The sequence below is a fragment of the Tamandua tetradactyla genome, chromosome 3 (assembly GCF_023851605.1).
Source record: "Tamandua tetradactyla isolate mTamTet1 chromosome 3, mTamTet1.pri, whole genome shotgun sequence".
In the NCBI taxonomy this organism is placed as follows: Eukaryota; Metazoa; Chordata; class Mammalia; order Pilosa; family Myrmecophagidae; genus Tamandua; species Tamandua tetradactyla.
Window position 1 is genome coordinate 32,345,632 of NC_135329.1, and position 25,570 is coordinate 32,371,201.

Consider the following 25,570-nt stretch of genomic DNA (forward strand, 5'->3'; position numbering starts at 1 on the left):
AGGAGTGGTCCATCTCGGTACCGAATGCCTACCGCGGTGGGGGTAACATACTGCAGAATGTTAATAGTCCTTCTCAGCCTCCTGTCTACAAAATGGGCATCCCAAGCTGGGTATCTCTTTCTTGGCATGTCAATCTTAATGAGGGGCCCTTCTGGGGGGTAAGGACGCCCCGACGGGGTGGGGGGCCCCATGGGTCTCACTTGGAAAACGGGCAAGCACGTGTCAGCCGTGAGGTCCTCCTGTTGTTCCGTTACGGCTCTGGTGGGCGTGACCTGGGTCCCCCGGTACCCAGGGGTCTGAGGCGCCATGGGCTCAACATCGGGGGGCAGAGGGATGCCCCAGAGCAGCTCGGCACAACAGGAGCTGGCAAAGACCTTAACTCGTGGCCCCATGGGATGCAGCACCCCGTAATAGAATAGCATCATTGCGATCCCGGCCACGAAACTAATAAAGACACAACACAGTGCTGGCACCGCATAGGAGTCAGTGGTCTCCGGGTTTCTGTAAAAATACCAAAGGAGCGTCAAGGCGGCGTTCTCGGTCAAGACTATGGTGTAATACGCAAACATTCGATATCGAGTCCGCCCTTCCTTGACGTTAAACCAGCAGAAGATGTACACGATCCCTACCACCATGTTGAAGAGGATCTCCTCCCACTTGGACATGCAGAAGTCTGTCCCGCCATGGATGATCCAGAAGGCCATGGCGCACCAGTGGACCACCACAAAGATCCCGAAGTAGAGCTGGAAGATGGAAGCAAAGAGGGCAAAAGAGATAACTCTGGATGAGATGGTGAAGAGGCGCCAGAAGAGCTGGATGAGGGCCCCTCTGTAGCTCATGCTCTTCTTGTCGTCCCTGGAGTCCCGCAGCAGCTTGTGATAGGAGGCTAGCACCCAAGCCAGGGACATCAGGGAGGTCACAGAGGAGACACCTGCCGGAAAGACACAAACCCACACAGTCAAAACCGTGGACATCACCCGCGGGGCACAGCAGGGCTCCCGTCTGAGGAGACGCCCCCACACACCACCATCTAAAGGAGGAGGAGAAAGAAGGAGAAAATCTGGACCCAAACCTGGAGGTCAGAGATGTTCCTTAAGCGGACAGCTCTTGTTTCTAATAACTAGTATTAGCATCGACATCCAGTCAAGGCTGGTGTATCTGGCCAGAGGGTGGAGCCCTGGGGCCGCAGGACCGCCAGCCAGCAGTGGATCGTCCCATCTGCTGTGGGCAGCGGCTCAATCGGAAGGAAACGTGAGCTCACGCTGACTGTGGTGCACACGGACAGGTGGCCAGCCTTGGCGTCCCTATGCACCGGCAGCCTCTGCTCTCCAGGAAGCCCAGCGAAGGATCACCAATGGGGATGAATGACACCTTACTCACTGCCCCAAGTTCCTCCCTGAGAAGGCACCAGAGTCATTCTTTTTTGTCTTTTGATCAGAAAAGGAGCCCTTTCTAAAACCTTCTTCCATTTAGCTTCTCCCCCATCTACTACCTAAGGCCACCCTTATCAAGGCCCCTGGGATATCCCGTCTGTTTCACTGGCTGGCCTTTTCATTCATTATGGTCTCACTTGGTGTCTCCCCGTTCTCTTTTGCTTTCTGCAACCAACCACTGCTCAAAGTTCCCTTAAGCCTTGACTCATGAGGCACTCACTGTCCTTCCCTGTCTCCCCTCCTAGTTCAACAGCAATGCAACTCATGCTTTGGGGATGCCTCTCCCTGCAACCCCCCCACCCCCACCCCATTTAGTTTGGTGAGGTTTCCAAGGCCTCTGCACATAATTTCCTGCATTTGTGCAAGTATTCAAAGAAGCTCAATGTTTCTGATTCCAAGTGATATTTGAATCGTCACAGAGCAATTTTTTCTGTAACTCTGCCTGTTTGATGTTTGCAACTAATTTAAATTAAATACAATAAACACTTACTGAAGACTCTTCAAATCTTCCCATGAGCAAAAATTCATTATTCCAGTGTTGTAATATAATCTCTCAAGCAAGATTCTCCCATCACCCTTCACCTCCCCCATACATTACCTCTGTTCAGTCCATATTGCACCTCTTTTGTTGCTCCCTTCTCCTAAAATTTCAGAACTAAATGCAACTAATTACAACTGGAGGCCAGAATTCTATCACCTTGGCAACCATCTCCTCACCAAATTCTCTACCTTTACAGGAGAGCACAATTCCCCTACAACATTCTTCCAGGATGAAATCAAAGGTACTTAGTCATTTTCTTTCTTAGGCTCAGAGGTCACATTCAGGAGTCCTTGTCATTGCTTCAAGAGACTAATTAAATTGCCCCAGAGCTCCGCCTTCTGTTTGTCTTTCTTGGTGCCCCTTCCCACCCCCTCACTCCGCTCCAAACCTCAATGAAGAATCAAAGTCCTCTGTCATTTGACACTTTACTTGCGTTTGCCCTTCCTCACCCATCTCATAGAGCCCTCTGTCCCTTCCATCACCTCAACGAGAAACTCAGGATCTCAGTTTGCAGAACAAATAGTGTGATAAGAAAAACAAACTTTATATATGCATAGAAAAAACCTGAATGGCTAACTTACAATGAGACTGCATTGCTTTTGTAACAATAATAGCAAAGATTTAAAACAAACAGGGGAGAAGCAAAGAATCCCATCTTCCCCATGGAATTAAACTTGAAAACTTTTAAAAGGCGTTAATGGTGATTTTCCTCTTACTTCTCTGGAAAGTTCTGAACACCACACTTAGATGTTTCCCTTTGCCCTTTGTGCACATGAGGTCTGCAGACCTGTATGCTCTGCCTTGGCTGCAGTGTTTAGTCTGCTAACTTTTCATAGCCAGTTTGCGTTTAAGTTGTCTGTTGGGTTGGGGCAGGGAAGGGAATGAATGCTCTTGGGAATAACATGAATCAGCTTGTAGGTTTCTGGAGGGCCAGCAATTTGCCATCATATCTTGATATGATTATGATTATTACTTATTACAAACATGGAGAATCCTTAGGAAGTTTCTTTTAAGCATTTGTCACATCACCTCTCTCCTATGAACTCATTTCTTGATGTCAGTAGTGACACATCTCAAGGTTCTCCCAAGGCTTCATAATCAGATAGGAGTTTTATAGGAGGTGGATGGGAAGAAGGTTCGGATATTTTTTTTGTTCCTTCTAATAAAGCAAACATAATTGTTTCCCACCCTCAGAAAAGTGTGACTGTCCAGCTCATAAAGCAAGAAAAAACAGCTCAGCTTTTGCTGGAATGTGGGCTAAGTATGAGAGTGCTTTGAATAGACTCCAGGCAAAGAAACAGGAAGCCCCTCAGCATATGTTTGCTGTTGAAGCCAACCCTCGCTTCCTAATCCTAAGAGACACTGCTCTTAGGAGCCTGAGCATGGTCAACTGAGCTCCAGAAGGACCACGAGTGGGTGGTCCGTGCTCATGTGCCTCCTCCGCTCTCTCTCCCAGCAGCACAGACAGAAATGACCCATGGCAGGACTGCCAGGAGATGGTCAAAACCACTACCCTGGCCACTTTCTAGTTTACATTAGCAAAGAACTTCTATTACCAGCCAAGGTTCTGGGCACATTTTTCTTTGTCCAAAACCAGTGCTGCTGGAGAACTGAGTAAATCCCAGAGAGGAGACGGGGAAAACCGGGCACACTTAAGAATCCTATTCAGGAGTTGGCTTTCTCACTGGACGCTCTATGGAGAGTAGCCCTTTGCCCTTCATGGTCTTAAGAACCAGTAATGGGAGGCTATTAGATAGATTCGTTTTGAATTGCCCCCAAGGGACACTGGGCACATCATTAAATTTGGTCAGCAGGCCAAATATCCTAAGTATTAACCACTTCTTTATCTTTCTCTGAGCAAAGCCTATGGTCTTACAAACTCAGAGGACTCAGAGAACACGCAGTGAACAAACTCAGTGAACACTCCTACAGAGGGTCAGAGGGCAGCCATCAGGAGAGGTATAGGGGCAGCCAGTTAATTCTGGGGACTCCATTTGGGAGTGAGAGATGGGCAAGCAAGACCCAAGATGAGCTCCCTGCTCTTAGAGCAGCTTGCCAGTGCATCCTGCTGTCCCAGAGAATAATAAGAGTGACTTACCAAGCATTTCCACATGCTAGGCACTGGACAAAATATTTTATGTGCATTACCTTACGTATAATAACCCTGTGAAGTAGGTACTCTATTTAGTCCCACTTTGCAGAAAATGAAACTTAAAAAACTTTGTCTAAATTCATACATCTATTAAGAGGTAGAATCAGGATTCAACTCAAAGACCAATACCAGCAGCCTTAAAAGTAACCATTATAAATGGACTCTCCAGACACTGGTTTCAGTAAGAGGGTAGGTAAAGGAAGAGAAAAGAAAGTTCTAGGCACACAGTATGCAAAATATTTGACATTTTCCCAGTAGTGGAAAGAAAGTGTGGTAACCTTCTGAGAGAGGCCCTTGACCATCAAGCTAAACAACAAATTTGAATTCTACTCCAGCATCCTTAGGAGAGTAAAATTCCAGCCACAGAGAAGGAAGCAATTCCAATAGAATCAACTGAGATCATTTTCCCACTGTTAAGTGATTAATCTTCAAAGGCCTGTGGTGTGTTCCAACACAGAGAGAAAATGCAGGGTTTTCCCTCTCTGCAATGGCTCACCTGGAATTTTTATGTCTTGTCTGAGGTCAAACCAAAAGTCAATGCATTATCCCGGGCTAAAGACCCAAGTCCGAGTGAACAGGCTGTGGAAATTCCTGGACAGGCCTGGGAGCATTTATGTTTCATTCCCGCTTATGATTCAATCACTTTCTGCATTCCAAAGATCAAACTGGAAATTGTTAAACACTTCACGTTCCACTGTGACAAGTTCCAGGCAGTGACCTTCACGCTTTTGCACTTTCCCTGGTGCAAGCGTGGAGGCGGGGCTTGCGGTTTGCCCACTGAGCCCAGCCCAGCCCAGTAATAAGCTGGAGCCTTGGGGGGGGGGGGAGCGACTCCCCCAAGTAAGGCTAGGGAAAGAGGGCCTTTGGATCTCATCATGGGTTTGGAGGGTTAAATTCCCAGAAGTGCCATGGCCACACCCTACAGCAACTGGAGCATAACAGGAGAGGAAGGAATGTGCAAGTAGATGCACCTTACTGAGGAGAGGAAGAATCAAGGAAGGTCCAATGTGGTAGTCTCAGTACCACATGTAAGGGTCACCACTGGGTTGAACTGTTGTCATTTGGGGAACAAAGCAAAAAATGTGGATTTCCTACTATGTGAGTAAGCACAGTGACAAGGCATCTGGGGAATGATGGGACTCTGACATCTGACAGGGACAGATGAAGGGGAAGAATCAGAAGGGAAGGCATGGTGCAGTATTCAGGGTCAGAGGCATCAGTAGAATCCAACCATTAGGGTGAGGCAAGGGATGCTGAGTTCTGACAAGAAGACAGGCCACTGACCCAGGTGGGTTAAGGCTGAGCTGCACCAAGGGGTAAGCAGATGGGAGCTCTGACTCATCACCAGACAGGGAACCCAAAGGAGAAAACAGAATGACCAGACTGCCCTGCAGGGAGACAGTGGTACATGGGTGGAAGAGATGGTCTCATAAGCCACAACAGTATCTAGAGATGGCCACTAAGCTGCCTCTAATGAGAGTGGTCGGGGTTAGCTGCAGGACTTCGTTTGGCAGACTGGGTTGGGTGAGCTCAGGCATGTCACCAGCTGCCCTCCTCCACCCTCTGCTAGGCAGCACTCACCCCCTCACTAAATCACATGTTGGAAAGACATTTAAAGAAGATGGATATGAAGGGGACCAAATACATTATCAGATCAGGGTAAAGAATAGGAAAAGATGCTTTAGTGAATCTACCATGCATGGACTCCCAGCTCCCCAAATTCTTCTCCTCTCTCTTCACCAGCTCTTTCTCCACTGGCTCCTTCCCATCAGCTCATAGTCATGGTCAGGTTTCTCTCCTCTTGAAAAGAATAGCTCCCTTGACCCTGCATCCTCTCCTAATGCTATTCCACCCCTCTTTGTTTCTTCCCACCCAACCTTCTTGAGGGTAGTCTACTTTTTCCCCTCTCTGTCTCACCTCCCCTTTATTCCTGATCTCTCAACCCCAAAGAGATGGCTCATTAGGGCCATCATTGATTCTTAATTGCAACATCAGAAGTACTGGTTTCGTTGTCTCTCTTACTGGATCTCTGGATAACAACTTGGTGTTTTTTATTTACTCTGTTCTTGCCACTGTACCTTTTAGTCTCCCATAGTTTACTTTTTGCTTTCCTGACCACCATCTCTTGAGCTTTTTATGGTATATTTTCCCTGTTAGGGTTTACTATCCCCATTTTACAATGAAGAAACTGAGACAGAAGTTTAGAGAATTGAATGTGGTCACAGCTATGTCCTGACACTTGATTCTCACCTAATTTTTATGGCATTGAACGCCAATGGGCTGGTCCCCTATAGTGTACCCAAAGCAAGAAACATGCCCAACTAGTTATTTGTGTACTTGCACGTCAAGAACAACAATTACCTCTTTCAATTCTCATCCTCTCCATTCCTACCAGTGAAGCTAGTATTTGGGGACCTCCCCCCACTCTTTGGATTTCTATTTTGTATTTTTCCCATATAAAGTCCCTTTTAGATAGGCAATTCTTTCCCTTCCATCCATCAAACTTTCCCCTATCTTCCTACATTTTTTTTAAAAGCCCAGTCTTTTTTTGGAAACATTCCCAGAAAAAGAAAAGGCAATTGTGTGCAGCCCCTCTCTAAGCATAACTGACTGTCACCTGTCTTCACCTACACCCAGGAGACATAGCAAGGGAGTGATGTTACAAAGGGACTTTCCTATACAGGCAACCAAGGTTGAAGAAAATAAGCATCATGGGTGCCTTCTCTGTGATAGGTTCAAAGACTTTGAACAACTTGGCCAAAGTCACACAGCTTTGAAGCAGCACAGTTGATATCGAAACCTAGGACTATTTTACTTCCTAGAGTCAAGATCGATGGTGTGTTGGAGTCTGCTCCTCCTGGCTCACAGAAACCAAGTGTTAAATTGTCGGTGGTTTGCTAGGCTAGCTGATGTCATGTTAGGAACCTGAAATTGGCATGATGGGAATATTTACACCATAGAAATTGGCAAATGCTACAAATCAGTGTCCACCTCTCCCCTGCCCCGTTCCTCTCCCCCTTTAATCCTACTAAGAGCTGGTTGCTAAGCATTTACCAATGCATCATTGGTCAGGATCCACCATCCTTCTGGAAAAGCCTGGTGGATGTCAGTGCAGATCAGAACAACCATATCCCACTGCCATACTTCTGAAATCCTCACATGCAGTGCATCACCTGGCTATCAGTCAGAACTCTATTCCTCAAGGCTAATGTGAAAGCAACAAAGAAAGCAATCTCCTTCTTAAACTTGTCCTGAAAATACAGTCACAGTAAATAATTTAAGGTCTAACAGTTTTCTTAGAGCACAGGGTCTTTCACAAGCACCGGCATATTCATTTTCATCATATTTCTGTATTTGGAGAGGCTGTGATTCCCCACATGAGGTTACCACAACGGGTAAACTCAAGGCACCCCTGACACTTCCAGACTGAAAGGAGAAAGAGTCAAAATAGAAGAGGCAGCATCCACCATCTGTGGATGTTGCTCTCAGGATTGATAAGTCTGGCTGAAGAGATCTATGAAAACCCCACGTCAGTCGAAGTGGTTTGGGGTCCATCTAGGAAGGGAGGATTAGAATATCTGAGGAAAGCAGATATCTGATCAACTATAGCACATCCTGAAGATGGAGCTCTTTAACATAAGGGAGATGGTCAGCATGAAGCCTTGAAAAGAAGAGAAGAAAGGATTGTTCACTAAGCATCATCCATCAGAGACAGAATCCAAATCTGGCTGTTGCAGGGCATCAAGTCTTAGCATGGTTTATATGACATAACACTTTTTTTTTACTTTGAATCCATGCTGATCATGTCATCCACTAATTTCTAGTAAGTTTTCAATAACAAAAGTACCTCCCTTTTATTGAACTGCTATTGTGGCCCAGACTCTATGCTAAGCACTTGGAATATATTAACTCAATTATTCCTCAATACAAATCTGTGAGGCAGTAGGTGGATTTTTAGATGCCAAAACCAAGGCTACTCAGTCTCATTAACTTTTCCATATCAAGCAGTTAAGAAGTAGCAGAGTCAGGATTTGAATACAGATCTGGCTGACTCCAAAACTCAGAATCTTTTTTCAATCACTGGGAAAGGTATACCTCCCCACTCTCACCCAAAATTAATGAATTGTCACTCAGGCTTATATATCAGTGTTCTGGTTTGCTAGCTGCCGAAATGTGATATACCAGAAATGGAGTTGCATTTAAAAAGGGGGGAATTTATTAAGTTTCAAGTTTACAGTTCTAAGGCCATGAAAATGTCCCAATTAAAGCAAGTCTATAAAAATGTCCAAATTAAGGCACCAACAAGAGGTTACCTTCATTCAAGAAAGGCCTATAAAGCTCAAGGTTTCTCTGTCAACTGGAAAGGCATGTGGCAAACATGGCGATGTCTGCTAGTTTTCTCTTCAGGCTTCTTGTTTCGTGAAACCACTCGGGGGTGTTTTCCTTCTTCATCTCCAAAGGTCTCTGGTTGCATGGGCTCTCGCGATTCTTGTTGCTCTCTGCTTCTGGTCACTTTCTCCAAAATGTACCCTCTTTTAAAGGATTTCAGTAAATGAATCAAGACCCACCTGGAATGGGTGGAGTCCCATCTCTTTCTATTCAAGGGTTAATACCCACAACTGGGTGAGTCACAGCTCCACGGAGATAATCTAATCAAGTTTCATACAGTGCTAGATAGGGATTAAAACATGGTTTTTCTCGGGTATATAATCCTTTCAAACTGACATAATCAGTTTCTTATCAATTTGGTTACCACCTATCAGTTCTCTGATCATTTCTGTGAACACGTCTGTTCTAGTCTGCTAGCTGCCAGAATGCAATATACCAGAAACTGAATGGCTTTTAAAAAGGGGAATTTAATAAGTTGCTAATTTACAGTTCTAAGACCAAGAAAAGGTCCCAATTGAAAGAAGTCTATAGAAACGTCCAATCAAAGGCATCCAGGGAAAGGTACCTTAGTTCAAGAAGGCTGATGAAGTTCAGGGTTTCTCCCTCAAGTGAGAAGACACATAGCAAACACAGTCAGAGTTTCTCTCTCATCTGGAAAGGCATATGGTGAACGCGGTCAGGGCTCCTCTCTCAGCTGGAAGGGTACATGGTGAACACGGCATCATCTGCTAGCTTCTTCTCCTGGCTTCCTGTTTCATGAAGCTCCCCAGGACGCGTTTTCCTTCTTCATCTCCAATGGTCACTGTCTGGTGGACTCTGCTTCTTGTGGCTATATCATTCTGCTCTGCTCTCTCTGAATCACTCTCTTTCTCCAAAATGTTTCCTCTTTTATAGGACTCCAAAAACTAATCAAGATCCACCCGAATGGGTGGAGACATCCGTCACTTAATCCAGCTTAACCACCACTCTTGATTAAATCACACCTCCAGGGAGATGATCTAATTATAGATTCAAACATGCAATATTGCATAGGGATTATTCTGTCTTTACAAAATGAAATTTTGATTAAAACATGGCTTTTCTAGGGGACATACATCCTTTCAAACCAGCACAATGACAAAGTGAAATTTGTGGGTAAAGCTGAGGCTCCACCACTGGCCCTGTCTCAGTGTCCAGTCAAGAGCTAAGGTGGGTGATACCTCTCTTCCCTCTCTCTTTCTTGGATTGTTGGAATGGTCTAACTGGTTCCCTGGCATCTTTTCTTTCTCTTTTTAAAATAGTTTTATTTAAGAAAACCAGCAATACATTTAGAACCATCAAAAATGGATATCTTAGCTTAATTATATGCATATTTAAATAAAGCATTCAAATAATCATTGTAAAACCTGCATTTGCACAGTAAGTTTCACAAACCAATTTGAAATTAAGGCAACAAGGAAAAAACCTTCAGATAGCAAAGTTTCTTAAATTTTAAATATTAAACACTAACTTAAATACCATTTGACCAGCTGTCAAAACTTTAAATGTTCTCAAAATATCAAGAAGTTATTCCAAATATCTACGTTGATAAAGTATTGACCTACGTTACTAAACATTTTCCTGATTTCAGGAAAATATGAAGATATAAATGTTTTTACAATTAACATATGAAAATCTTAGCTACCTAAAATGGATACCTTAGTTAATTTATCCATAGGCATATATATTAGTTAAGGTTCTCTAGAGAAACAGAATCAACAGGAAACACTCGCAAATATAAAATTAACAAAAGTGTCTCACGTAACTGTGGGAATGCAGAGCCCAAAATCCTCAGGGCAGGCTGTGAAACCGACGATTCCAATGGAGGGTCTGGATGAACTCCACAGGAGAAGCTCACTAGCTGAAGCAGGAAGAGAGCCTGTCTCTTCTGAATCCTCCTTAAAAGGCTTCCAGTGATTAGATTAAGCATCACTCATTGCAGAAGACACTCCCCTTTGCTGATTACAAATGGAATCAGCTGTGATGCAGCTGACGTGATCATGATTTAATTTTATGAAATGTCCATATCGCAACAGACAGGCCAGCACTTGCCCAACCAGACAAACAGGTACTACCACTTGGCCAAGTTGATGCATGAACCTGACCAAGGCAGCATATTTAAATAAAATATCTAAATAATCATTGTAAGGCCTGTTTGTACAATATATTTCATAAACCAATTTAAAATTAAAACAAGGAAGAACAAAATCTATACCCAGAAAAGTTGAAGGCAGTGACACGAACAGAAGTTTGCACACCGATAGCGGCACTATGCACAATTACCAAGGAATGGAAACAATCCAGGTGCCCATCAACAGATGAGTGGATAAACAAAATGTGCTGTATACATATGATGGAATATTATGCAGCATTAGACAAAATGATGTCCCAAAACATATGGCAATGTGGATGAAACTTGAAGACATAATGCTGAATGAAATAGATCAGACACGAAAGGAGAAATACTGTATGATTTCATTATTATGACTCTGGTAAAGCCTCCAGTGTTTGGGAGCAGCTAGAAGGAAAAATGTGAGACGAAGGAATGGTAGCCTGTGACAAACTCTGGGACAGAGTTTGTTTTCTAGCTGCTTGTTGAAGTGTGCTTTGAAAAGTATAGCTTTTTTCTTTCTTTGCTTTGTATATATGTGTTATATTTTACAACAAAAAAGGGTAAAAAAAATACAAAAACAAAATCCTATAGGCAACTGTAGTAATATTGGATAAAATAAATTCCTGAAATTAAAAATTTGAAGATATTTAGTAACATAGCTCACTACTATAGCAAAGTTGATATTTGTAATAACTTTCTACTTGATAATTTGAGAACGTACACAGTTTTGATAGTTAATCAAATGGTATTTAAGGTAGTATTTAATATTAAGAATCTAAGAAACTCTGATGTCTGTATCTGTAGATTTTTTCCTTCCTTGCATCTTCTCTTGTCCCAACAGTCTATTCCCAATACAGCAACCAGAACGATGCAGCTCAGTTATGTCCCTCCACATGGCTTCCCCTGCGTGATATACTGTCAGTGTTCACTAGTTTTCAATGCTCCTCCTTTGGGAGGATCAAACATTCCCACCCTGTTGAAGTCAGATGTGGCATGTGATTTGCTTTGGCCATGAGCAGGAATGACATGAGTCTCTTTCAGGCAGAAGTGCATGCTCTCCCATGCTCCAAGAAGACACTGTTCAACTACTGACGTAGGATGGACATGCAACGAGCAAGATCAAGTCAGAGTTGTTTTAAGTCACTCAAATTGTTGGGATATTTTCAACTGCAACAGTATATAAGTCTATCCTGACTTACAGAAAATCCATATTTTAATCCTGCTCCATCTCGTGGCGGCAGCAGTTTCTTTTAATCCTTATTCAGCACTATAGGTTGGAAACTTGATTAGATTATCTCCATAAAGATGTGACACACTGAACTGTGGGTATTAACCTTTGCTTAGAGGGAGATGTGACTCCACCCATTCATATGGGTCTTGATTAGTTTACCGGAATCCTTTAAAAGAGGGTACGTTTTGGAAAAAGTTTCACAGACATGAGAACCACAAGAACTCAAGCAGCCAGAGACCTTAGGAGATGAAGAAGAAAAACGCTCTCAGGGAAGCTTCATGAAGCAAGAAGCCTGGAGAGAAAGCTAGCAGACATTGCCATGTTTGCCATGTGCCCTTCCAGTTGAAAGAGAAACACTGAACATCATCAGCCTTCATGAACCAAGGTATCTTTCCCTGGATGCCTTAGATTGGATATTTTTATAGACTTGCTTTAATTGGGATATTTTCACAGATTTAGAATTGTAAACTAGCAACTTAATAAATTCCCCCTTTTAAAAGCCATTGCATTTCTGGTATATCTCATTCTGGCAACTTGCAAACTAGACCCTCTGAGGCTACCTCACCCAGCTCTTGGGTTCCCTCTGCCCCAGCCACCCCAGCTGCTCACTATTCTCAAACAGTCCCGGCCCTTTCCCATCTCAGAGTCCATACACTTGCCCGATAGGCCTCAAATGCTCCATCCTTGCATAGCCGCCCGGTGTTATACAAGTTTAATCTTCTCACTGAAACCTTTATTCAAAGATTGGCTTCTCAGCATGACCTTCCTTGACCATCATCCTTAAAACCACAACTCAGGTGGGCCACGGTGGCTCAGCAGGCAAGGACGCTTGCCTGCCATGCCAGAGGACCCAGGTTTGATTCCCGGTGCCTACCCATGTGAAAAAAAAACAAAAACAAAAAAAACCCCGAAACTCCCCAATACTCTCTTCTACCTTTTCTATTTTATTTTTCACCATAGCATTTTCTACCACCTTGATACATTATCTCTCACTCTTTTTTTGTTATTGTTTTTAACTTCAAATGTACTCAGATGAATGTTAGCTCCACAAGAGCAGGGATTTGCATTTTCATTCCAAAATTGTGTGCAAAATCGTGTGGGAATGGGTATTTTTCCAATGAAAGAGTCTATAGCTATCATTGCATTCACAAATGGATTTCTTAGGAAGAGGAACCCATGACCCCCCACCACTATCACAACTCCTTACCATTCTCTCCTGATGTGGGGAAAGGCAGTCATTTGGGGAGCCCTTTTTATATTTTTTGTCCATGAGGAAGAAAACTTTGGGGATAGAAGACAGGGAAGAAAAGGAACTTAAATGTACGGAGTGCTTCCAATGCATCAAACATTATGCCAGATATTTTTGCATGTGTTGCTTCACTTAAGCCTGATGACAAGCCCATGGAGATGTCTGGTAGTGTTCCCGTGTCTAAGGGCCCCACACTGCCTCTTTTGAAATGCGACCACTTCTTGGAGCAACAGGGTACTGAGCCTGGCCAGCCATTTGCTCCTCATTGAGAATGGATTTACTGGACAGAGACTTTGGTACAAACAGATCCGGTTTGGATCCAGCTGTGTGAATTTGTGCCTTTGCTGGCTAAGAATAAAAACATTAGCTCCACTGTTTGCAGGGGATTTTGTGCCAAGGACAAATGTTATTTTACTTAATCCTCACAAACCCCTCTGAAGTAGGCATTTTTAACTTCAGTTTACAAATTAGAACACTGAGAATCAGGGAGGTTAAGGGACTTGTCCAAGTGGATGCAGAGCTTACGTGCAGAGCAGATGCGTGAAGCCAGCGAGCTCCGCACAGTGCAAAAACCAGAGGCAACACAAGCGCAGAGAAGGATTCAAAGAGTTTGTTTATTATGGGGGAAAGGTGACAGGAAAAGGAAACGATGGGATTTCCAGGAACAGCAAGAAGCGGTGATGGGCCAGAGACGTGAGGCAGGCGGTAGCAGAATTTTCTCACAGACAGGCAAAATTCTAGAGCTGGGAGGCATTGCCCAAGAAGGCCTGGAATTAATGTCAGATTCATTACCTCTCTGGTCAGGTTCAGGCCCAAACTTCACCTCACGCGGGTCCTGGAATGACTTCCAGACCCCTAGGGACTCTCTTGATGTCCTGCCTAACCTAACACCTCAAATTGAGTCCAGAATTTGAAGAGGTATCTGGAGATAAGTTTTACAGTTGAAAAGGATGAGGCTCAGAGTGGGTAAGCGACTGGCCCATAGTCACACAGGAAGGAGTACAGCTGGGATTCTCCCCTCCCAGTTTTCTCTCTCAGGGTCTGTCTATTCCACTACTTTCCTCAGTGGTGAGAGGTTTTTAACACAGGAAGACATTAGTGGTGGAAGTTGGTTTTCTTTCCTTGGAAATCTTAAGAAGCAGGAAAGATCTTGTGAAGATCATTGAACTGTGGTCTTTTCTGTAGCTAGAAGTTCCAATAAGACCTGGAACTCTGGATTGTCTTCAATGACCTAATAATTAAAGACTGCCATTGCCCCAACTTTGCTGAGATCTCCCCATTTTTCTCTTCCTTAGAGTCACAGATGGCCAGGGGCTTCAGAAATCCCTCCTCCCCTTATATCACAGAGGCATAGAGTAGGCGAGACTCGCAAGATTTGCCCAGCATTCCTCACAGGGTTCTAGCATAGCCAGGGCTTCTGCCTTAGTGCAGTGAATAATAATCTCACAGCAGAAGATCAGCCTTTGTCAGTAAGAAGGCGAAGGCAGGGCTGAGCTGTGGGGGCTGAGAGCTCCCAGCCTGCCTCCAGAGGGGTGCCTGGGGTGCAGGAAGAAGCCCAGGGCTGGACACTCAGGTTACCGCCCACTCGCCTCAGCCTCCTTGCTGCTCCTCAGACACTTGGCAGAAAGTCACTTCTGCCAAGGACTTTCTTCTTGGCTGCTCCCTCTTCCCGGGACACCTTTCTCCAGATATCTTCTGGGTTGGCTCTCTCACCTCCTCAGTGAAGCCCTCCTTGACCACCCAACTAAAAACTGCAAACAGTCCTACTTCCCTTCCTGCCACTCTTCCCTGCTTCGCTTTTCTCCTTAGAGCTCATCATTTCCTAACACATAAATTAAAGACTTGTTTGTTGGGTTATTTGTGTGTGTGTGTGTGTGTGTGTGTGTGTGTGTGTGTGTGTATATATATAGTCTTTAATGACCTAATTAAACTCTTGTCTACTCTATGCCTCTGTAATATAAGGGGAGGAGGGATTTCTGAAGCCCCTGGCCGTCTGTGACTCTAAGGAAGAGAAAAATGGGGAGATCTCAGCAAAGTTGGGGCAATGGCAGTCTTTAATTATTAGGTCATTAAAGACAAATATATATATGTATATACACACAATATGTATATATATATAGTAGTTGTAAACAACTACAATAATTGTAGTTGTTTCTCCCTCCAAGAAATGTAAGCACTGTGAAGGCAGAATTTTTGTTGCTTTTGTTTATTGCTACATCCTCAGTTCCTAGAATGGTGTGTGGCACATAATAAGTGCTTACTATATATTTACTGAATAAGTGGTCCAATTGCACTAACTTCTCAGCTTCTGAAGTTGCTGCCCTCAGAGGCTTTGCCCCACGAAGCTCCACCTGGTCAGTCTTTGCTGGCCCAGGAAAGCCATCATGATGTCCCTCTTTCTTCCAGCATTTCAAGCACAAAACAATTTCAGGTGGCCGAGTGCACGTTCATCTATGTTAACTATAACGGAATCAATTTAATTTGCCTTTCTCATATTTTTTCCTGCTGCTTAAAGAACTCTCCCTCTTTCTCCCTTCTTGCCAGTTGTTTGGAGCAGCAGGTTCAAGCTAAGACGATGCAGTGTAACAGTTTACGTCTCTATTTAAAATCTTTGCAAATTCTGATGAAAAGCATAATGTTTAAACACTACATCTAAACAGAAGTCATTTGTAGCTGAAGCAGGAGTGCAAGCTGGAGTCGGCTGGACAGGGGACCCTGTGGGTAGCCCGCGAACAGATACCTCATGGGAAAAGTGGAAATGGCGGCTCCACAAAAGGAATAAAGGGAGCAGAGAGTTGAAGGGAAGCTAAGACCACGTTCTGACCACAGGACCCGGTCCACATCTTTCATGTGTTTCTCTCCATGGCAGTTTCAGATGAAGATGCAAGACAACCAGGAGAAGGGAGTGAACAGGGAATTGTACGCATTTTCCTTTATTTATCTGCTGGTGGCTAAGGTGTAGAAATGCAACGAGCAGCCAGGACGTTGAGATCAAATGTTGGAAGTGATCTTTGTACCATGTTGGTCTAAAACCCAAGAGTAATTCTCAGGGATGGCCGCTCCACCGGGGCGATATAAGGTGGGGCTGACCACTGCTAACAATTAGGGTGTATGGGAACTCCCTGTATCTTTGCACAAGGCAATTCATTATTTTATGTGGTTTGATGGAGTGGAGCGATTGTCTTAGTAACAAGTTTTGCTTTTTGTTAATGAGGAAACCAAGGAGGAAATTCTGAACTCTGGTGTAGAGGACAGATCCATCACCTCTGGGGCCACCACAACCGGAGGGCCATCTCTTCCTGGGAGTCAGCTATACCTAACTTTAACTGAAGTCCTAAATGAACTCGATCGTCCTTTGTGTCCCAGACTGAGAGGGTAACAGTTGGTTTCTATGTGAACAGACGGATGGGGCTGGGAAGAAACCAGAAAGTGTTTTTCACAAAAGAAAAAAGAAATCTCCCAAGAAGAGAGAGATCATTGAAGTCTTTTATCATGGGGAGAGAAAAGAGGAGAGGCCTGTTTAACCAATCCAATAGCTAAGAAGCAGGCCCCAGGCCTGCGTGCTCCCTGAGGACACAGAATCAGGAAGCTTTGTCCTTAACACAGGTCTGCAACCTGATCAGGAGCAAAGTGGGAGACAGTGCTTCCTGCAGGATGCTTTTTACTTTCATTAGAGAAAGAAAGGCATGTACTTGGAGTTGGCAGCTGAAGAGAAAAAGCACAGACATTTTAGCTTATTAGAGGCAGAGAAAAGCAAACGTACCCCTGCCTTTCCGAATCTCTTGGATGCTGCCAATCAGGTCTCTGGGTTGAAAAAGCAGCAAATGTGAAGCTGAAGTACAAGGTGCTATAAGAGTTTTTGATGTAAATTTACTCAGTGGATTAAAAGAGCCAGCAAGTGAAGTTCAGAAAGGAGAAAGTTATTAGGAAAATTAACACTAGAAAGACAGAAAGAATGAACCCTAATTGTTTTTGTTTGTTTGTTTTGCATGAGCAGGCACCGATCTAATTGTATTTTAAAGCTTAACATTTGCTTAAAAGAAAACCAATGTTTAAATTCAGGGCTTATTTTCTTATACTTACCTGCCTTAGTAAAGATGCATGTTTTTCCTAAATTTGGTACTAGATATCTGTGGTTACAGAGAGCTAGATGTGGGGGTCGGGGAGTACTCCAGCACAGCGCGATGCCTGAACACTTCCTGGAGATGCTGTGCTACCATCACAGTGGCAGGGCTGTTTTTCAGGAGAAGCCCAGTGTGGCAGGAAAAGGAGCCTCAACTGAGTTCCTTTCTGGTTGTGTGTCCTTGGGCAATTCTTTCCTCTCTATGCTTTGGCTTCCCCTAAGTAAAACAAAGTGGGGGGGGGGGGGAGGGGGTAGATGGTCTCTAGGAACTCTTGACTTCTAAAGATTCTATCATTGTTAATCTCTTTGGGAACTGAAATCAGGAAAGTTAAAGTTTTTTGAGACCAACCAAAAGAGCCTTTATAGGTATCCCCTCCCTGAATCTCCTCCACCTCCACGCATAGGAGCCCTGGAGCTCCCGTAAACTCCATAACGGTGGAGCACCATTTATGAGGACATTTCAAAATCTGCTTTGTCCCTTGGCCCATGAGGAACCGTGTCCCATATTGGCTCGCTGGGCAAGGCTGGTCTGCATTAAGCACCTGGCTATGTTCTAGGTTCAGAGATGGATGTATCTTCAAATTCTGGCCCCAGTCCAAGTAATCCGGGTGACCCCTAGCTTCTGACCTATCCAAGAACTTCCAGCCTTGTCCCCAGCTGAATTAGAGGGTTGAGGTGGTACTCAATGGATCAGAAAGCATATGAGAACACCCAGGGTTCTGTCTGTAGGTGCCTGGAGGTGCCCAGGTTCTTCAAGACTAAAGGAATTTAAGAAGGCCAAAGGAACACGCACGATACTGGAAATCTGGGATACTGGATTTTAATACCAAGTCTCTCACTAATTGGCTAGGTCACTTTGGGCAAGTCCCTTGATGTCTTTGGGCTTCTGTTTGCACATCTGCAAAATAAAAGGTTGAACTACATAATTTCTAAAGTCTCTCTCTTCTAGTGCAAAGATTCTATGAATTTCTGTCTAGGGAGCCGGTGAACTAGCCACCTTATAAAGAGCTGGAATCTTGACTTATCAAGAATCTCAGAGTCTTAAAAGTTAAGCCCAAAATGATGGCAGATGCTTCTGGTATCATCCTGCAAGTGTTCATTTCTCCAGGACTAACTATCCTAAAGCCTAAAGGCATCAGTAGGCTGAAAGTGAAAAGATGGGGAAAAAATATATACCATGCAAGCAGTAACCAAAAGAGAGTTGGGGTGTAGTGTATGAATATCAGCTAAAATATACTTTAAGTCAAAGTCTATTAAAAGGAATAAAGACTGTCATTATATAACTGATAAAGGGGTCAATTCAACAAGAAGGCATAACAATTATAAACATATATAAACCTAACAGCAGAGCCTCAAAATATATGAAGTAAGTACTGCCAGACTTGAGGGGAGAAATAGATGGTTTTACATTAATAGTAGGAAACATTAATACATCACTTTCAATAATGGGTAGAACATCTAGATAGAAGATTAATAAGGAAATATACGACTTGAACAATACCTAAAACAACTAGAACTAACAGACATATATAGAACACCTCACCCAAATACAACAGGCTACACATTCTTCTCCAGCTCACAAGGATAGTTCTCCAAGATAGAACATATCTTAGGTCATAAAAGAAGTCTCAATGAACGCAAAAATACTGAAATCATACAATGTATCTTCTCCAACCACAAAGGAATGATGTTAGAGATCAATAACAGAGGGAGAAATGAGAAATTCACAAATTTGTGGAAATTACACAATGTACTCTTAAGCAATCAATAGGTCAAATAAGAAATCACAAGGGAAATTAGGAAATACCTGAGATGAATGAAAACAATAATATATTAAACCAAAACTTAGGGGATGCAGCAAAGGCAGTGCTGAGAGAGAAATTTAAGCTCTAAATGCTTACATTAAAAAGAAGAAAGATTTCAAACCAGAGACCTAATCTTAAAACTGCAAGAACTGCAAAAAGAAGAGCAAACTAAACCCAACACAAACAGAAGGAAGGAAATAACAAAGATTAGGGTAGAGACAAGAAATAGAGAACAACAACAACAAAAAATAATAGAGAACTGAACCATTATATTGATTTGTCATTATAGTCTCCAGTGTCTTAGAGAAGCTTGAAGGAAATATTTGAAATTGCGAAACTGCAACCCATATGATACTTTGAAATTTGTTCTATAACTATTTGTTAAAATATACTTTGAAATTTATCGCTTTATGTATAAATGTTATAGTTCACAATAAAAAAATCTTTAAAAGAAATAATAGAGAGACTCAAAAAAGCCAAAAGTTGGTTCTTTGAAAAGTTCAATAAAATTGACAGAGAGGACACAAATAATTAAAATAAAAAATGAAAAGGGGGTTATTACTACTGACCCCACTGAAACAAAAAGGGCTATAAGAGGATATTAGTAACGACACATTAGATAACCTAGATGAAATGGACACATTCATAAAAACACACAACTACATACACTGACTCAAGAAGAAATAGAAGAAAAAAAATAGACAAATAACGGGAAGGGGGGAAAAGGGGTAAGAAAAATTGGGTAAACTGAAATACTAGTGGTCAATGAGAGGGAGGGGTAAAGGGTATGGGATGTAAGAGTTTTTTCTTTTTCTTTTTTTTTCTGTAGTGACGCAAATGTTCTAAAAATGATCATGATGATGAATCCACAAATATGCAGTGATATTGTGAGCCACTGATTGTATACAGAGAACTGTGTGTGTGTGAAGATTTCTCAGTAAAGTTATTTTTTTTAAAGAAAAGAAATAGAAGATGTCAACAAACCAATAACTAGTAAAGAGATTTATTCAGTAATCGAAAACCTCCCAACAAAGAATCCCAGGATCAGATGGCTTCACAGGGGAATTTTATTCTTTCTTTCCAAGAAGAATTAATACTAATCTTCCTCAAACTCTTCCAAAAAACTGAAGATGAGGGAACACTTTCTAATTCATTTTATGAAGCCAATGTCACCCTAAGACTAAATCCAGACTTTTAAAAAGACATTAAAAAAGAAAATTATAGATAAATATCTCCTACTAATATAGATGCAAAAATCTTCAACAAAATACTAGCAAGCTGAATCCAACAACACATTAAAAGAATTACACACCATGATTAAGTGAGATTTAACCCAGGTATGCAAGGGTAATTTAACATAAGAAAATCAATTAATGCAATACACCACATTAATAGAATGAAAGAAAAAGCATATTACTATCTCAATTGACACAGAAAAGGCATTTGACAAAATCCAGCACCGTTTCTTGATAAAAATGCTTAGAAAACTAGGAATAGAAAGAACATCCTCAACATGATAAAGGGCATATATGAAGAACTCACAACAAATATCATACTCAATGGGGAAAGATTGGAAGCTTTCCCCCTAAATTCAAGAATCAGACAAGGGTGCCCACTGTTATTTTACACTGTCCTGGAATTTCTAGTCAGAGCAATTAGGCAAGAAAAATAAATAAAAGGCCACCAAATTGGAAAGGAAGAAGTAGAACTTGCCCTATTTGCAAAAGTACTACTAGCCGCACCAACAAAATATCCTTTTACCAGCACCATTACATGCAGCACACTGCATGAGGGACTTCATATCTGTCACATCATTTAATGTTCATAACAACTCTATGTGGTAGGTACTAATGCTTTTGCCATCTTAAAAACAGAAGACTGAGGAACAGAAAGGCTAAGTGACCTGCCAGAGGCTGAACAGTTGGCAAGCACCAGGCAACCAACTCATTCTTTCCATGTTGCTACACTTCAGGTGCCCATACAGCTGGGATAGTTCCATTTCACCAAGTTCACAAACATTCTCTTCCCCACTCCCTCCAATTTCTAATATTTAAACTTATTTTCTTTAAAATGTGTACCTGTCATGCAGCTTTTTATGGTACAAGAGGGAAGGCGTCTATTATAACAAAATGGTCTTGTTGGGCCTGCGATAAGGAGGCACTCTCCCAGTTAAATCGGAGGTCATCGCCAAGCACGTGGTAGTCAGTGCTCATAACTAATGTTTCCCTCCATCCAACCAAGCAAACACTACATACTTGATCCTTGTCTGGGAGATTCATAGCCCCCTGCAAAGACTGCCAATGCAATTCCCATTGCCACTGACCAGTAATCCCCAGATTTATTTGACTACAAAAGCCTATGTTGAGAAACATATTCTGCACTCCAAACAAACTTTGGGAAATGCTTGCTTGATTTCTAAGCCCCAAGACACAAAGATACTGCTCCACTGGACTCCCACTTGACAGGGTAACTTAGGAAGCAACATCCACTGTCCCATGGGAGTCTCCACTGAGTCTCCTCTCCAGAGATTTTGCATCCAGCCTTCTATTTTTATAATCGGAGAAACTATGATAGAAAGGATAGGCATAGAAAAGAAGCTGGGATGGTAATGACAGGACCAAAGAAGGGGCAAACATCTCCCTGGGACCTTGGCCATGCCAGTTGGCAGCAGGACCTGGAAATGGTAAATCTACCAGCTCTAGGCTCCAGACACTGCCCTGTCACCAGACACCACCGTGTCTTGGCACCAGGTGAGTGGCCCAGGAGATGGCCTCATTCCATGAAGTTCCTCCCAAGCTGGACTTTGTAGAGCATGAATGTATGTTTTAAAGATAGCCTTATGACTCCGGTCTTCCTCCAGAAGCAATCATCAAGTGATTTTCTTGGTATCGGACACAAATAACACTCTCTGAACTGCCACACAGCCTGCATTTCACAGAGTGTCTTTTCTCCAAGGTCCTGTGATGCAGGGACTCCCATGGCCTCAGCCGCGGGCAGCCATGGACAGAGGGTCACACCAATTCATGATCCAAACAAATGGCCAAGGATTTTGGGGCAGCCAGAAGGCACAGTATCCGTGAGCCTTTTGTTTTCCTCATGCTCCCTAGTTCTTCCAAATTCAAATGAGTGTGTGTGTATGTGAGTGTGTGTCCCAAAAAAGAAGGTAGAGTCCAGATGGGCTGTCAGCCCTGCTTTCCCTAGCTTGGTTTCCTGCTTAGGCTTCCAGATGCTTCAGCTGGAGATGGACAGCTATTTCACCCCTTCCAGCTCTCTTCTCTTCTCTGGTTGCTGGTACTACAGGGAGAAGCAGGTCACCTGCGGCTGAGGTAGGGCATCTTTCTGATGTGACGAGTGCAGAGGCTGAACAACTGGTGCTGGCCGGTGCCGCCCTCTCATTAGCACCCACAAGATCCCCATGTCTCTCCTGCTTCCGTGGGCTCCCAGAGAGCAGAGGCTGTGCCTACCTCCTGCATGCCACTCATGCTCTCTGAAGGCCTGCTGGATGGTGGGACTTAGAGGTCAGGTCCTCAACTCAGTCCAGTCTCACTCCTACTTTTCCCTATGTCCAGTCCAAGAGCCCCACAACCACCCTCTCTTTGCTTCTGTTAGGCTGTTTGGTGGAAAAGCTGTGAATGCTCTCTGGAATGCATGGGGTGTGACAGGCGCACCCCTGCTCAGGTGGACCCCTTCTCGGCTGAGGTGCTTTGAGCTAAGGGCTGTCCTGGCTCACTGAGTGGAGTGGGAGGTTTTGCCTGAAAGGCCACAGTCCCACGGGACTGATGAGTGGGAACCCAGTGAGGAATCCAGCGAGGTCGCTGGCAGCACAGTCTGGCTCACAATGGGGGACTCGGGCTCTGAATGCTGGGCTCGAGCTCGCCAGGCTGAACAGCTCAGTCTCGGACTCTCCTTTACAGATTACAACCCTTTCCCCATAAGCGACCATGGGAAGAGGAACTTGCAATGGATCAACCAGTTGGGAAAAAGTAAGGAGGCAAAGCTGTTTAATGGAAGGTGTATGTGTGTAGGCCCTGAACTTGGTGTCCCCTGCCAGGCCAGGGAGGCATGGGGTCCCACTGGAGAACCCCTCGCAGATAGATGTTCATTAAGTTGGTAGCACTGACAGCCTGCTGGGCCCTGACAGGACAGCGCAAGACACAAGGAGGCCCACGGGCTGGGGCAATGTGGGACATGTCTCCCTCCAGTTGCCTTTCTACCCCAAATCATACACACTCGCATGCTCCTGAATCAGGACCCTTTGGCAGCATCTCTGCTTGAATATTCCTAATGATGGGAAACTCATTACCTCCTGAGACAGACTTTCCATCACTGAATGGATATCCCTGTTGGAAATGCCTTCCACCTATTCAATTGATAATTGTATAATTGTCTCCTTTTAGCTTGTCTACCCTTTGGAACTCACTTCACAGATCAGGTGTAATCCTTCTCTCCCATAAATTCCCTTCAAATATTGGGATTCACATATCCCAAATCTTCTCCAGACTACACATCCCCCGTGCACAGTTTCCCCTATGTGTCATGATCTCCAGCCCCTCCCTATCCTAGACTCTCTCTCCTGCCAAAGCTCTAGAATGTCTAGTACCCCCTAAAACATGCTCTGGGACACCCCCATGGCACCTGCACAGCGGCTGTGGCCAGGATGAGGAGCAGAGCCAACAGCTCCCCCGTGGGAGCCCCTGACTCCACGGAGCAGCCTAGCGTCGAGAGAGCTGCTCCATGGCCAGGGCGGAGCCTTCAAGGTTTTCTGTAGCTGAAGAGACCACTGATTCCTACCTGTGCTTGGGGACCTTTCTGAGGGCTCCCTGGAAGCCCTCCGGGGCCATGGAGGCCAAGAGGGGAGGAGGGGCTGATGGGTGGGTGGGTGGGATTCTGGTCTACGCCGCCCCCATTTAACTAGAGCAGAGCTGCTTCAGCTTGACTTATGAAGGAAGCATCTACGTAAGTTTTGATTTGCAGTAAGGGCACAAACCAGCTCAAAAATGTGTAAAACTACTGGTGTTGACTAACACAATCGAGTCTTTTCGTCATGTGCTATCTCTCTAGGCTGTATCTCCTCCATTCCGTATATGTGCAAACACCTTGACACAGGCCAGCACCAAAGGAAAGGGGCCACTCACCACAACAGGCAGACCCAGGCCCTCTGCTCCCATGGGGAGTGGCTGACTCTGCTACTCTCAGAAACACCTAAACTCCCAGTCCTGCTTTGCCCATCTGAACAATGCGACCGAGAGAAGGCAGAAGCAGGCTTGCACGGGGTGTATGGAAAATATCTGGGCCAACTGTGTATGTGGCAGCGTGGACCTTGTTAGGACTACCTGGGGGTCTGGGCCTCAGCCAGGACCCTGGGATCAGGATGGTTGTGACAGCCACACACCCAGGTGGTCACCACGTGGTCCATGCACGGAGGGCCAGGCGGAGGCGGTGGCTTCCGCGGCCGCCTGGAGGGTGGAGTGGGGCGTGGGGACCAGGGCTGCGTGCTTCCCACGGGTGGGCCGCGCGCTGGCGGCGGGGCGGGCACACTCACAGGGCAGCGTCTCGGCGCTGTTCTTCTGGATCATTATGCAGAGCTGTAGCACCAGTTGGGGGGCGCTCTCCAGAAAGGTCTCGAGGAGGCGCAACATGTTGACGTCTGCATATTCATACATCATAGCCCAGTAAAAGCGTCGCTGGTGTTCCTTCCGCCGCTGGCTCTGAATCCCCAGGTACATGGTGCGGATATACCTGCCGAGAGGGACGACAGAACACAGAGAGCGTGGGTGGGGGCAGGGACCGCTGCGGTTCTCCTAAAACCAAGCACCATCCAGTGCCAGCCTCCCCTCCTTCGCTCTGCAGATTCCCAGAGCCTTGGATGAGGCACTAGGGGTTCTCCAAACCCAAGGGCACGATGCTAAGGCCTGGGACGAGGGGAGGTAGGTCAGGAAAAGAGTGGCCAAACAGCTGTGTGACCCTAGGCAACTCCCTCCACTCTCCTGGGCCTCAGAGAGCTCATCTGTAAGAAGAGAGAGTGGGACTAGAAGACTTCTGAAGGCCTTCCAGTTCAGATTCTTTGACCCCAAGCATTGAAGGCGAGTTTAGAGGGTGGGTCGACAAAGAAACCTTCCAGCAGGGTTTCTGACTCGATTGCAGGGCCCTGCCTGCCCCCCCCCCCCACCTTCACCCCCTCCATAGACGGAAGGAAAGGGCTCTTACTAAGTGCCACTGATTGGTTTACCATGTATTAGCTCAGTCACAGACTGGGTAGGTATAATTCTCCAGTATTACATACAAAGGATAGGCTGGGACTCAGCAAGTCTGAGTTATTCGCACAAGACCCCATAGTTGGAGGGTTGAACCACTAGGAGTTGGCCCAGGCCATTCTGACCCTGAAGCCCATGTGCAGGCTCCAAGCAAAGGAAGCATGGACCCTGCCACGGCACCTGCACCCAGGCTGGACCTAAATGTGGTGGGAGCCATGCCAATCACTGACTCCGTTCTCTCTGGGTCATGCCCAGGCTCCAT

General features: G+C 44.6%; 1 protein-coding gene across 1 annotated transcript in view; it reads right to left on the reverse strand.

The window, feature by feature from the left end:
* The window catches only part of XKR6 (XK related 6), a 339,020-nt gene that overhangs the window by 6,186 nt on the left and 307,264 nt on the right, over positions 1 to 25,570 (reverse strand). Inside the window, exons 2-3 of the mRNA XM_077152949.1 lie at positions 24,597 to 24,793; positions 1 to 931 (exon numbers count right to left, since the gene is read on the reverse strand). The exon at positions 1 to 931 is cut by the window's left edge and continues 6,186 nt beyond it. Of these exons, the coding sequence (XP_077009064.1) occupies positions 1 to 931; positions 24,597 to 24,793 (1,128 nt within the window). The remainder of the gene's footprint in view (positions 932 to 24,596; positions 24,794 to 25,570) is intronic.